We start from the raw sequence: 14218 nt of genomic DNA, 5'->3' as shown, positions 1-14218 counted from the left end.
TATCAAGTGCTTTCGAAAAGTGCAGCATCGTCGTGTGATCAGTTTTTTTATTCGCTTTTGGGTGACATCAGCTATTTGTTTTGTATTGCCGGTCGATTAATTTAGCTCAAACGTATACCGATTTTTATTTTTCATCGTTTTTTGTACTGGCGGTTGAAAATTTGCTAGTTTTTTAAAATGCTATTGATTTTTTTTTAGCATTGCTATTAGAGTTTTAGAATTTTTTTACACAATTATCGACACGCAAAACTGTAAGCCAAGTTTATGAAAAATTTCAGTTACTAGTCGTGCCCTCGCGCAAGGACGATCATTTTTTGTAGTAGATCTGGATTTTTTATAGTGGAAATTTTTAAGGTAAGTTAAAAATTTTTTAAATAAAAAAAAAGGTTGCCTCCCGTAAAGTTCAACTTCTCAAAGTCGTAGAAGAATAAAACTTTTACGCTTAATGTCAAAAGTATTTTTCTAAATTATTTCCGTCTGCAGAACAAGAAAACTAAGTACTGAGAGTAAAATCATGATAGCAAAGCAGTACATTACGTATTCTTTCTGAGTCATTTATTTTGCGGTCCAACGTAAGTTATAAATACTTTTTATGATTCAACTACTGGTACAATGTTATTTGACCGATTTCATGGTTGGAAAAAATAAAAACAATGACAATCGCAGTACATTTTTCCTTCATTTATATACGATCACCTTTAAAATTTTTTATTACAATCAAAGATAATTTATACGACACTGATTGCTATCCATGCATTTTCCTCGTTGCATTTGAATTCGGTATAAAATTGCCGTGTTAGAAAGAAAAAACCGGGAAAACTACTTTATTTTTACATCTAATGAACATTGTCAAGGATTGACCTTCTCAACAACTGGTCAGCGGTAATTTTATTCGATTGTCGTGCTAATCAATGGAGCTCATGTATGCTTCGACATTATCGAAATTCACTGGTACAAATAAAATTCCGTTTCTTTGAAAAATGTACAAACATTGAGCTGCAAAAATTTATTTCATCGTGTAAGTGTTAGATACTTAAAATTCTCGCGAAAAAGAAAAAGTTTTTATTTCACTGAAATAATATTTTTCACACGTGGATGGTAAACGAATTTTTCAAGCAAAATCAAATAAAAAATTTGATAAAATACACGATAAATTCTTTGAATCCGTTCAAGCGATCCTTAAAAATGTAAATTTTCTCGCGGTAATGACTAATCTAGTACCACACCAACTTGTTTTTCCGATTCTTTGGTGACCGCGGAATATTTTTCACAACGGTCTTTCATGTCTGTAATTTACTAGTACATTATTTACACGCAACGGATAAAATAAATATTTGCTAATTTGTAGAGCAACAAAAAAGTAACGAAGAAAAATCATGAAGCACCAAGCAATATCTTTGGAATCGGTGAAACCATCAGCCGCTGAAGGTCCAACCGTGCACGGGCAGATGAATCCCGAGGTGGTTGTCGTCGATCCCGATGAGAAAATCTTCGGTGAAAATGCTCCAGAGGGCGATACCAAGGACCCGATGGATACGGTTCCCATAAGTTCTCTCGAAGATCTGGACGAAGCGATCACGAAGAAAATCGACAAGGCCGAGTCGTTGGACGACTGGTTGGAGATCCGATCACAATTGAAAGTCGAAAGGTCAAACGAGAACGTGAAGAAGGTCACGCTGTACGTGAAGGACAGGCTGGACAAGCTGCCGGAGGGGGAGCGAAGACAATGGGCCAGGAACGTCGTCACGGCACTTTACAGGGACATACTACCCGAGTCCCTGATAGACCTGCTGGTCGGTCAGTTCTTTCCCGGCGATAGCGGTGTCGACGTGGACGCGAGGCCAGACTGGCTGGACTTGGACAAGTTCCGCAGGGGCCAGAAATTCGCCGTCAAGTACCTGTCCTCTATATGCTACGCCGATTTTTTATCCCTCGTCGTCGTGTTTTCCTTCCAGGATGCCCTCAAGCCGCTCGTCGTAACCGGCGCCTCCAGCACGCCTTACGCGGCGTTCAATAGGTATGACTTGACAGGCCATTTTTTTCCGATTTTTCATACGGAATCGACAATTTTCCTGGGTCTCAGTACGTCACAGTTGCAATGATCAAACACTCGGTGAAGAAACTCGTTGTTAACTTAATCCGAGGGAATTAACTAACGTGGAAGACAAGGAAGGTGTATTATAACGACTGGAGAGAGAACGGGGTTGCGTTGTTTTTAAAATTCATCCGAAATTGGACTTTTTTTACACCGTGATACATTGTTTAACGGGAACTAGGGCCTAAAATTTCGAGAGGGAAAAATGGCGAGTCGTATGATTCATTTTTAGTGAATAACCAACGATATGTGATGATAACCGATCATAAAAGTTAATAAAATCTGACAATAAAGCTTAACATTTTTTATCATTAGTTTTTTTTTTTTTTTTTTTTTGTTTTTTTTTCATCATATTTCGGAAAACAAAAAACACAAAATCCAAACTGATGATAACTTAACCGTGACAAATTATAATTAACTATAATTTTCTTATAACTGATAATGATTTTTGGCACAATGAAACACCACATTTCAATTTAAATTTCTCAAAGAAAAAAAAAAATGGTGATAATAACTACTATTAACAAGTATTGTTATAATCACAAATTTGCACTTTATGATTTTGTTAATATTGATTGTTTTACCTGACATTCTTATGAATAATCGAGTAAATGAGATTATTTCTACTGGGTGGGTTATAATGACGAGATATGCGGGGTAATGAATACCAGTTAGTAGGCGGATAAATATTAGTCAGGGGTGAGCGAAAAAAATATACATAAATCCAATGTTAAGTACAGGAACGTGTTTACGAATGATAAACATGGGTGAATATGTGGCTGTGAGCAACAGGATAACGAAGAAAACCTCAAACCTATCGAATTTCGAGCTGAGGAGACATATTTCATCATCGTAAACTGGTTAGATAAGCAAAATATACGCGCAAAAGTGAGTTGAGGAATGTGTATGTGTATGCACCAGGTACTATTCGACAGCGGAGCGCGTCCGAAACTGGTACCTCAGCGATCCCTGGACTCCAGGCACAGCGGCGTACAACGACGTCAGAGCGGTGCGCAAGATGCACGCCTGCGTCCGCAAGCGGCTCCAAAGCATGTCAGCCGAGGAGTTGGCGGAAAGGTCGAGGATCCGGCATCCCTGGTGCCCGTCGCTCGACCTGCTCAAAGAGGATTTCCAATCGACGTGCCCGGCACCGGCACCGGGCCAATGTCCTTACGAGGCACTGACCGAGTATCCCGAGCTCAAGTTCAACAATCACCTGAACCAAGGCGAGATGGCTGCCACGCAGTTCGCCTTTGTCGGCCTCGTCGTCACTTATCCAAAGTTTTTCGGGGTCCACGGCGCCACCGACGACGACATCGAGGCCTTCTGCCACGCCTGGAGGGGAATCGGTTACCTCCTTGGAATCGATGACGAGTGGGTACATTCATTATCAATCGTTCCTATACCGTGAAAAAATGTGTACCTCGACCGTTATAACGTCACAGGGGACTATGGTGTTCTGTTGTCAAGGTACAACTATTGCCGGGGAACTTTGGGAGACGTAAGGCTGCGAACGACCAATTTGCTGGAGCACTGGGTCAAGCCGAACTTACGGGACGTCAACGCCGAGTGGGAGCACATGATGAGGTGCGCTGTCGAGGGTTTGCAATATTATTTTCCCGGCTCGACCTACGAGCTCTACATCACGGATCTCGCTCGGCTTTTGAACCTACACTTGCCCCGCTACTGGGGCGCCATGCCATACGTTGAACGAATGAGGTGCAGCGCGACCAGGTATAATAATAATAATAATAAAAGATCTTTGTTTACATGTGGTTTTTTTTTTTTTTTTTTTTTTTTTTTTTTTTTTTTTTTTTTTCATGTGAATTATTTAACATGGTTTCAGATTTTATTTCGAGCAGTGCTGTAAAGTTGCAGCTTTTCGGGGTGTCTTGAATTACCGTTTGAAGCAAAGTACCGAAAAAGCCAAGACGTACGGCGAAGCCAAGCGCAACGAGCTAGAGCAAAGATCCGCCAGGACTTTGGAGGCGTACAGGCTCAAGCTGAAACAGAACAATGGGGTGGAAAAATGTCCACAATTGGACCACATGATCACGCAAATATAAGTATATTTTGATGACTATTTGATGGCAAAGGAAGGAAAAACTGGACAGGACTTAAAACTTACAAAAGTGAAAGAATGAACGGAATAGATCAAACTTGGCTAAACATGAGAAGTGTGTGGGTACGATTGTCATTCGATTCATGATAAGTCAAATGATCATCATTTACTGTGGGTATAGCAGGTGATCCTTTCGTATATGCAGCTTCAAAACAATTGTTGCTGATGACCATTCGACGCATCGAGAAAACGACGAGACCTCACGTGCCACCCTGGAACACTCGCTAGAGCCGTCCCTGAATCTACTCTTCTCATCTCCGCGCTCACGTATTATCTCACGTTAATATCGCGAATTCTGCACGATTAGTAAAAAAACACGCCGTCTTGACGTACTATACCGCGATCGATGAATCATCCATAATACATGTATATAATGTGTTGTGCAATTACCGGTGATCCGTTTCACGCTGTTGTACGATTGCAAGACGCATTACAATAATGTCACACATCGAAATAATAAAAATAGAATAAAATAAAGTAGCTGTTTGAGCACAAGATTCAAACCCACGTATACCTACATGCATGTAGTTGATAAATGTGCAAATGTGCGTATTACGTCATGCATCGTGTACACGGTGCCCCTACCAGCGTGGAACGGTCCGATATCGTCACATCCACTCTCTCCCGACCGACAGCCTGTTGGCTTCTTTCCGTGCAGTGTACAAGTAACCGTGCCGGTCGCTGCCACCGCGCGCCGAACATCACATATCTTTCGATTCTCGTCTCATCGGCGCGCACGTGTTGTACCGTACACGTATATGTACAGAAGGATGTCGAGCGAGCCAGAAAAAACCACCCGGTTCACCATGGATGACGCGACTGCCGTCGTGAACGAGTTGTCTTGCTTCGAGGAGGCAAAGGTGATCGGGTTCGAGCTCAAGCCGTTCTCCAGCGAGACCTTCGGCTACCTGGGCCGCCACGAGATGCTGCGCGTAGAGGCACGCGAGCTCCACGACAAAGACAAGGACGCGCCGAGCACGAGGAGCCTGACCTTCTTCGTTAAGTCCAAGGTAGCCGGTGCCAACGAGTTTGACGACGCGATATTCCGCGACGAGTCCAAGTTCTATGAGGACGTGGTACCTAAGCTCCTCGAGGCTTACCGATCGGAGCTCTGGGCGGCCAGGTGTCACCTGGTCAAGGAGGGCGGGGGGCTGCTGGTCCTGGAGGACTTGAGGGCCGGCGGGTACGAGGCGACGAATCGGCCGCTACGTACGATCGAGCTAAGGTCCGCGATAGCCAGTCTGGCGAGGTTCCACGCGACCTCGATCCTCCTCGAGGCGAGGCTGGGCAAACCATTGGACCAGGCGTATCCTGGATTCTTCGGGGAGAAGGTGTTCGTCAACGACGGTGGCTGGTCCTGGAAGTGGCTGGTCACCGGTATGGAGGTGGCCGAGGACGTGGCCCGGGAACTTGGCCTCGACGCGTCCAGCGTACCGGCAGCCTACGAGTGGACGATCGAGAAGGTGTTGCCCGAGAAAAACCGAGGTAGAAACGTCCTGGCCCATTGCGACCTCTGGTACAACAACCTGATGTTCAGCGAGTCGGGCTCGCGGTGTAGGCTCGTGGATTTTCAAATGACGACGTACGCGTCGTATGCCGTCGATTTGGCGCAGATTGTGTACTTGAACACGGGGGTGGAGGCCAGGCGGAGAACCGAGGCTCAGTTGGTCGGATTGTACCACAGGGTGTTGGTGGAGACCCTCAGCGAGCACGGGTATGCCGGCGAGCCGATTTCTCTGGACGAAGTGGCGCGGGACTTCGAGGACAAGAGGATTTGCGGATCCGTGGCGGCGGTGCAGTTTTTGCCGATCGCCCTGTGGGGCAAGGAGATGGCTGAGAAATACGCGAGTCCGGACACGGGGGCGTACCACATGTACACGAGTCGGGTCGAGCTGGTGAGATCGGCTATGCAACGGGATCGGCATTATCGTCGCAGGATCGAAGAGGTCGTCCGAGATTTGGTGGAGTCCGCGGAGGGTTGCTTGAAGAGTTGATTTGGATATTTTTACAACGAGAGATGCATGTGTTCAGGGATGAGTGATTTTTCAACAGATTTTACGTACGGGTACACTACGATCATGGTGCGTTGAAAAATTTTATTCTCACCCAAGCTTTGTTGATACGAAAATTAATCAATAAATTGTTTCGTTACTTTCAACCGAATCGATCATACGTGACGATAAAAATGTCAAAACTGTTATTAAAATTCCAATTTGGTTTTTACTTTTTATCATAGGGGCCTCAGTATACTGAAAAACTAAAAATAACCCATAAACAAGTTTCAATTCTGTATATGTACTTATACAAAACATAAACATTAATACGTAACCGAAACTTGTGATTTTTCGCAATTATATACAGTGTGGAGTAGCTTTTATGAGTCTCTGTTTTAACAGTATACGATATATTTGTTTTGTTTATTATAAAATTGTATGTGTGCTGTGTAACGGAGTAAAAATACAAATAAACATGGCATTGAACGATCAATTGAAATTATCAGTTAATACTATTAATTGATTTCCTATTATTAAATACTTGTGTGTAGACAAGCAAATGTAAAAAGGTTAAGTAAATAAACGTAAAAGCAATTAAAAATCAATAAATACTTGAGTAACTTACTCATGTCGAATTAAAAGTCCATTAAAATGTATAATCACACTTATATCACATAATTGTTTTTAAATTGAAAAAAAAAAAAAAAAAATTGGTTTCGAAGAATTACTCAATGCGTAATATTCGTATCTGTAACTCATGCTTGAGGCATACGAGATAATATCGTTACTTAAGCGAGTTACTTTTAAAACACAGTAAAAATAATCAAGTATCACAACACTAATCGACGATGACGCTTGAATGTGCATGCTTAATGTATATTTTATAATAGAATATAGACAGTAAAAATATTTTCTTATCGTTTCATGCAACTTTATCTTTGTTATATGAAATGTGGTTATTGGTTTTTCATAATCCTCATGATTGATTCGAGGAAAAAAAAAAGGTGGAAATTATTGACACTTGTACAAATGTTTGATTACTAGAAAAAAAGAGTTCTTAGTCACAACCGTAGTCCGTAAAATGATACAATATTCCAGCAGACAACGAAATTTATTTGTTTTTTTATTTCTAATAATTTTTGTATTTTAGTATTTATATGCTCTATTATGACATATTATGTTTATCGCATCATGCCCCAAGTATTGAAAATTTGCTTTTTTACAAAATACAAAGTCAAATGATGCTAATGAATGTTGTTGTCGCCTAGGTGTATAGTATTGTTATGACGAATAAATTTAGAAATATAAACATCAAGAAATCAACAGAGGGTACTTTTGTTGTTTGTTTATAAAAAAGGTGCAGGGTACAAACGGCCACCACGTGCTAAATTACGCGATGTAGGGGGGGGGGAGGTTAACTTCTAAAATAAACCGTATACTGAACGCATGGCACCGACTCGATTAATTATATAAAACAAAACGCTGTCACAATTTTACGAAACACTCGTGGGAAACAAATAAGTACTTTGATTGTAGTTTTTTTACCTTCCAACCTCTATTTGGATTCATTAAAAAAATATACGAGCGCTACCTGTGCTTTTACGTGCGATTCTATTGCAATATCGTGCATCCCTACCAACGGGATGGCACGATAAAGGTACTTATCTTTAAAAAGATTTTATTATTAAAAAAGAAAAAAAAAACGATAGGTTAGGATCGGCAATTACCTGAATTTTAGAAGTTTCCTTGTGTACTTAAACGTGCGTCGTTGTGGTTCATTAGTTAATTACTCGTGGTTGTACGCAGTTCTATGTAATTACACACGAATTAGAAAAACAACCGGTCACATATTATATATATATATAAACGTGTGCACGTAAACAAATATAAGTTTGTCAACAGTTCATGCAGCAGAAGCAGTGGAGCTGACGCATCGTCGCATTTCGCGCGCTCTTTAACATCCGAGGCCGAGCTCGCGCCTGATTGGCTGAATCGATCGTCCGTCACGAGAGGGGCAGAAAGGGGAAGAGGGAGGGGCACACGCGCGCATGTACCGAAAATAAAACGTCATGTGCATGTGTTGTTGTTGTTGTTGCTGTTGTCGCCGTTTCAGATGATATACCTATAATAAATTGATTTATTGATATTATTATCGAGCAGACGAGTCGGTCGTCGTGTATGCACACAATCAACAAATCTACGCTTGAATATAGAAGGCTCGAGGACGCGGGAGTGGGTGGCGCGGCTCTACTTAAACGAAAGAGTGTGCAAATAAGTGCGAAATCGTCATTCAATCGCCGACCGTTGGTCTCGTTTCGTGCAGTGCAGCGCGTGTGTTTCGTGTGCGCGGTGGGTGTCTATTATCATTCATATATATATTTAATTCGATCGAGCGAGCCGATCAGCGGATGGCGGCCGGATGCTCGAATCGTCCCACAAATAGCTGATATTAGCTTATTGTTCGCGTGTCTATAGATTATGTTGTGTCGTGTTTTTTTTCTCCCTTTTTTTTTTTTTTTTGGAGCTACCGAAAAAATAAAAAAAACGGTTAGTCAAGACGCTGTGAAGATTTTTCTCCACAGAAATATATAAAATCTAAATTGCACGTACGTATCTCTCGTATCTCTACGTACAGTTGACAAATCAACGAGCTTGAGCCTTAATTTTAACCTTATACCACGAAAAGCCGACTTTGGGGACATTGTGATAAAACAGTGATTGTCCTCTACTATCAGCGCAACGTTAAAAGTGAAGACACAAGTGTTGTGTAGAGACATAAGATAAGAACGGTAGGAATGAAGGTCATAATATAACGCGCTGTAGGAGTAACAAAAATCTGGTCAGATAGAAGGGCTGTACCTCTATTGTAAAAAATCTTTGACACAGCGAAACCAATGTTTTTGGGGCTCCGCTAATGCTGGTACTGTAATTATGCCGCCAAGTCGACTGGACGCGGTTTACCGGAGCATCCTTCTCACCAAGTTCTTCACCAAGGGCTGGGGCAGTCCCGAGAACCTGAGAAGGTATAAATAATATATAAGTATTTTATATTGGTGAAGACGTCTTCTGCTCCGAAAAACTGCGGGGCTGTCTGCTATCGTAAATATATACACATATATATATATACGCATACACATAATTCTAATATATAGTTGCGATTACAAAAGAGAACGATGTGTCGCGCACGACTTGCTAAAAGATTTACATTGCGTCCTACATTAATCATCGGTGGTTCAGCAAATATTTTTGCGGAAAATTTCAATTGCAACAATGATTTTAATCACAACCTTATCCAGGCTTAGAATTCTTAAGCGATTCGCACTAATATTGCTGCGTTAATGAAAAATATATTTGTATATATGCCATACGACATCAGGTGTACAGCGTACAGCTGTTGCATCTCTATGAATGTACACAAGTACAAATATAAACGCTTTTTAGAAACTTTCTGTTTTGTTTGTAGATACCTCATGTTTACCTCTTTTTTTTGCAGGATATTCAAATTTAGAAGAGTCATATCCAACAGAGACGCTTGTTACAATCTCATACCCAGGGATTATCCAATATTGATAACAAAAGTTTGTTTGCACATTACTTATCTATCATATGGATGTGTAATGATATTAGTGTGGATACTTATATTGTTTTTCTTTTTTTTCTTTTAGGACGAAGAATGGTCAGACTGTCACGTGCTGGAGGGCCAGTTCGAAACGCCACTGGAGAAAAATCTACCTGGTTTAATACCTGAAGAGACCAAGACAGCTTATTTCCAGATGATTTTACCTAAAAACTGGAAGTCACAGAAACTCAAGCCAGTGTGCTTGAATCTTGCTGGCACAGGAGATCATGTAAGAGTTATTTATATTTTTTGTTTTTCATGTTTAAGTTATTTATATTTTTCTAACTTGACACTTAATAGCCATGTAGGTTTATATTCATAATATGACTTGTGTATTCTAGTATTTTTGGCGAAGAAGGAATCTGTTTGCAAAACCTCTATTGAAGGAAACAGGGATAGCATCCGTTTTGATAGAAAATCCATTTTATGGTCTTAGAAAACCAAAAGATCAAATGTAAGCATATTTTTGTACCTACTTACTTGTTTTTCAAACAAATAACCTAAAACTGTTCTCCTTTTTTAGACGTTCTTGTTTACATAATGTTTCTGACATTTTTATCATGGGTGGATGTCTAATTATGGAATCAATCGTGATACTCAATTGGTGTGAACAGCAAGGTTTTGGGCCTCTTGGTCTTACTGGACTGTCTATGGGTGGACATGTATGTATTTTTCATTTAAGTGGTTCTTCACCTAACCCATTTACTTAAACTCACAGGGAAATTTGGAGGGATTGTTTTTAAAGTTATAAGGCATCTTCTTTTAAAACTTCAAGTCCCTTTATCAGGCAAATTTTTGAAAACAAGTCAGTCAAAAAATGCACTTTTAACATTTATTCTTATGTAGGTTACTTTTCCATACTACGATATCATGTAATATCTCGTAAAGTAGACTTAAGATCGTAATAGAAAAAGTTTGTAGTGAAAGAAGAACTTTTCAGCTTTCTAATAATATAACAAAAGTTTGGGCTAATCAGGGAAATAGTATACGATATTTAATCGTAAACGAAATGTCTGCCGTGTAAACTGCGGCAACGTCTGCTTGAGTAGGAGCGTACATGCCATTTTCAGAACCTTGCGTCAAAAAAAAATTTTTTTATAACTCCTACTCTGACTTTATTAGCTTGTTTATTTGTATGTAAATGCAATGATATTATAGTCAAGTGCCCGTACAACATATTTTATGTTGCAAATAATACGCTAATCGAAAATTAGAAAACCACAGGGTCTCGTGTCGCTTTGCTACGGCACCATCGTGAAGAACCACCTTAATTAATTTTCAATTAATTTTATTGTCTAAAAAACCTAAGCAAGAAAAATAAAGTGAATTTTTGCACTTACAGATGGCATCTTTAGCAGCCACCAATTGGCCAAAACCTATACCGTTAGTTCCGTGTCTTTCTTGGTCAACTGCGGCCCCGGTATTCACTCAAGGAGTGATGAGCGCGTCCATTAATTGGGCATTACTAGAGTCGCAGTATTTTGAAAATGAAGTTTACCAAAACGATTTGGCAAAAATGGTCAAAATTATTGATCAAGATGTTAGTATAGTTATTATTAAATTTTTATTAGCTGTGCTGGAAATCTAAATAATTTTAATTTTCTTTATTAGGATGCATTTCTTGCTGGACAGCACTTTGCAAAACATTTTCCGGCTAGCATGAAAAGGTTTAATAAAATAAAAGATGAGTCGCGTGATGATGTAAATAATTTAAGCTTAAAGTATGAAAAAGATGTTCAGACTCCATTGAATGGTAATAATGGAAATGGAACTGTTCAAAAGGCACAATTTGCAGAAGAAAAGGCCGCAGCAACTTTATTTCCTTTACATCTTATTTCAGATAGGTTTAAAAATTCTCAAGAAGATGCATTGAAGGGTAAGAAATTTAATTGTTTAACAAAAGAGGGCTTGGAGGATAATTTTGTGTTGTGCATAAAATGATTATTTGTTCTCCTTTGCTTTTTTTATCTTGCATATTTGATTAAAAACCCTTTAACCGAAACACCAGTTTTATTTGCGATAAATCTAACATACTTGTATGGAATGAACAACTGCATTTGCATTGCCAATTTTTGCCACTTTAACTAGTATTTGAAAATTTTTTATATAAAAACTTGAAAGTTATTAAAGTGTACATTTTTTAAACTTGAGTAAACAAGGGTTACTACTTTCAGATTTGCCTTGAAATTTTTAATGATAAATACTTTATAAAGGATTGATAAAAATTATGAGAGTAACTGCATACTTTTTAAAATTAGTTCAACATAATTGCCTCAGCAGTACAACCAAAAAAAAAAAGACCCTTTATTACCTTCAAAGTAATACAACCAAAAACGATGAAACGAAAATCCAATGCTTGTGTGATTAGTTTTTTCTTTTGGGGATCTCCTAGGGATCTGCCTATTGCCTGTGTCGAAGCACCCACTATTTTCAGATAAAAAGTGGCGAGAACGCGAAGCCCTTCAGTTCATGCGTGGTGTGATGGATGAGTGTACCCATCTTCAAAACTTTGAGGTGCCAGTCGACACTGAACTCATCATTGCAGTATGCGCCCGCGACGACGCCTACGTGCCCAGGGACGACTGCGTGAGTCTAGACAAAATTTGGCCTGGTGCTGAAATACGCTTCGTTGATGCGGGGCATGTCAGCGCCTACCTACTTTATCAAAAGATGTTCAGGTGAGCTTAAATTTCAGCAAATTCATTTTGAATTAAATAATAATTAATTTGCTTCTTGAAAAAACTAATTTTTCATGTATGAATATTTTCTGTACCATGTTTTGCAGATCAACGATTGCTGAAGCTTTTGAGAGGTATTTAAAAAAATATCCAATGGACAATAGTTGACGCAAAAGTGAAAATTTATTCTCTTGAAAGTGATATACTGTTGAGTATTTATTTGAACCAATGATGACAAAGATTTTTTATTCAACCTGTAATGAATAATTTGTGGGTGATGAGTGAATTAAAAGAGAAAAAAGTAATTAGCTGGTCGCGGTTGAAAGAGACCAACTACAAACGACAATATAATATTGTGATTGAATGTCTATTGTTGTATGGACTGTCAGTAGAACTGAGTTCTGTTTTAGATTATATTTGAGAGCAGTACATACAACAGTATAACGTTCCTAAATAGTACTCGGGACAGATCTCTCCTGTCTGTACAAAGATTATTGTTATAAATGCTCTATGATTATACAGGGTCAAGTTTTTTAAGCACTTGTTTTTTGTTGTAATATAGTCCAGATAGAGAAATTCACGTATTTACACAAGACGTTTACAAATAAATATTTTATTTTGAAAATCAAAATCGTATATTTTTTAATACATTTTTACAAGGACGATCGATTCATTCTGATGGAATTTTAAAGTTATACCCAATCCACTTATAAATTTTTATTGTTAATCAGCTGTTTTCAGTTGAACATTAGATTGCAATGTGCGAAATTTTGTAAAAATGAATTGTACAGAAAATAAAAGAAAATTATATTAATGATTAGATGGTTTTATTTAATTATATAAAAAGTCCTAGATAACAGTGTGAAAATTTCTATGCATCAACAAGAGTCTCACTACTACAGTACTGTGTTGGTATTATTGGCATTAATTACAATGGGCCCTCTGTAAGAAATAGGGCCCGCGGGATTGCATATTCTACATACCTCTTTGAGGTAAATACACTAAAATAAAACAAAATCAGATATCTTTGTTTCATAAAAAAGTATGTATTTACGTCACTGATGAAATGACAAATTCGAAGTGAGGGTAGTCTCGTCACTCGTGTCAACTAAGTTGTTTTTATTACTTTCACAGTAAGTTTTCAGTCAGTGTCAGTTTCAGGTATTTTAATCAGCGCCATCTAGCGTGTGATTTTTCTCGTCGCTCATAGACCCTACTGACGTTTTTATTTTGGCCGCCGAAGAAAAGCACAACTCAGATTTTGCTGTTGAAAATGACATGGAGAAATCTGAGTTGTGCTTTTTTTGTTCGCCGACAAACTGGCTATATTCGACGGCCCGGATACTCTACTGACATTTTTTTGCTTCGGACGTGATCCGGTGATCGGGCTTCGTCGGTGGGGGCGGCCTTTGCTCTTGAAGATCACACCCGAAGCCAAAAAACGTCCGTAGGGTATCCGGGCCGTCGAATATAGCCAGTTTGACCGGGACAAAAAAAGCACAACTCAGATTTCTACATGTAATTTTGAACGGCGAAATCTGAGTTGTGCTTTTCTTCGGCGGCCAAAAAAAAAACGTCAGTAGGGTCAATGAGCGACGAGAAAAATCACACGCTAGATGGCGCTGTTTGAAACACACACAAGAACGAAGACCACCGACGAAGCCCGATCACGCCCGAAGCAAAAAAACGTCAGAGGGTCTATGAGCGACG

At 39.4% G+C, this 14218-nt stretch overlaps 4 protein-coding genes across 6 annotated transcripts in view; 3 read left to right on the top strand and 1 right to left on the bottom strand.

Annotated features, from left to right (window-relative positions):
- The window catches only part of LOC149373473 (uncharacterized), a 35214-nt gene extending 27144 nt beyond the window's left edge, over positions 1-8070 (bottom strand). Inside the window, exon 1 of the mRNA XM_089596591.1 lies at positions 7939-8070. The gene's annotated coding sequence lies outside the window, so the exon portion shown is untranslated. The remainder of the gene's footprint in view (positions 1-7938) is intronic.
- On the top strand, positions 22-4570 carry LOC106636869 (uncharacterized). Its single transcript, XM_014349414.2, has 5 exons — positions 22-354; positions 1349-2017; positions 3017-3469; positions 3566-3829; positions 3942-4570. The coding sequence occupies exons 2-5, from the start codon at positions 1377-1379 to the stop codon at positions 4159-4161; spliced, it is 1578 nt and encodes a 525-aa protein (XP_014204900.2). The 5' UTR covers positions 22-354; positions 1349-1376; the 3' UTR covers positions 4162-4570.
- Positions 4623-6509, top strand: LOC106636870 (uncharacterized). Its single transcript, XM_014349415.2, has one exon. It carries the CDS (start codon positions 4736-4738, stop codon positions 6209-6211), a length of 1476 nt encoding a protein of 491 aa, XP_014204901.2. The 5' UTR covers positions 4623-4735; the 3' UTR covers positions 6212-6509.
- Positions 8071-8449: 379 nt separating the features above from the next.
- LOC106636802 (cardiolipin-specific deacylase, mitochondrial) lies at positions 8450-13325 on the top strand. 3 transcript variants are annotated; one of them, XM_014349316.3, is made up of 9 exons: positions 8450-9234; positions 9705-9789; positions 9877-10059; positions 10172-10284; positions 10354-10492; positions 11173-11370; positions 11442-11706; positions 12265-12508; positions 12616-13325. In XM_014349316.3, exons 1-9 carry the CDS (start codon positions 9143-9145, stop codon positions 12674-12676), a joined length of 1380 nt encoding a protein of 459 aa, XP_014204802.1. In that variant the 5' UTR covers positions 8450-9142; the 3' UTR covers positions 12677-13325. The 3 variants fall into 3 exon arrangements, with proteins under 3 accessions (XP_014204802.1, XP_014204801.1, XP_014204800.1); XM_014349315.2 differs by having other exon boundaries at positions 12223-12508; XM_014349314.2 differs by having other exon boundaries at positions 12199-12508.
- The last annotated feature ends 893 nt before the right edge of the window (positions 13326-14218 follow it).

This window comes from Copidosoma floridanum, unplaced genomic scaffold (assembly GCF_036245765.1).
Source record: "Copidosoma floridanum isolate Cflo_tuat_1 unplaced genomic scaffold, Cflo_Japanese_pri ptg000030l, whole genome shotgun sequence".
NCBI lineage: Eukaryota > Metazoa > Arthropoda > Insecta > Hymenoptera > Encyrtidae > Copidosoma > Copidosoma floridanum.
The sequence above is the reverse complement of the archived record's forward strand: the minus strand, read 5'-3'. Positions and strand labels throughout refer to the sequence as shown.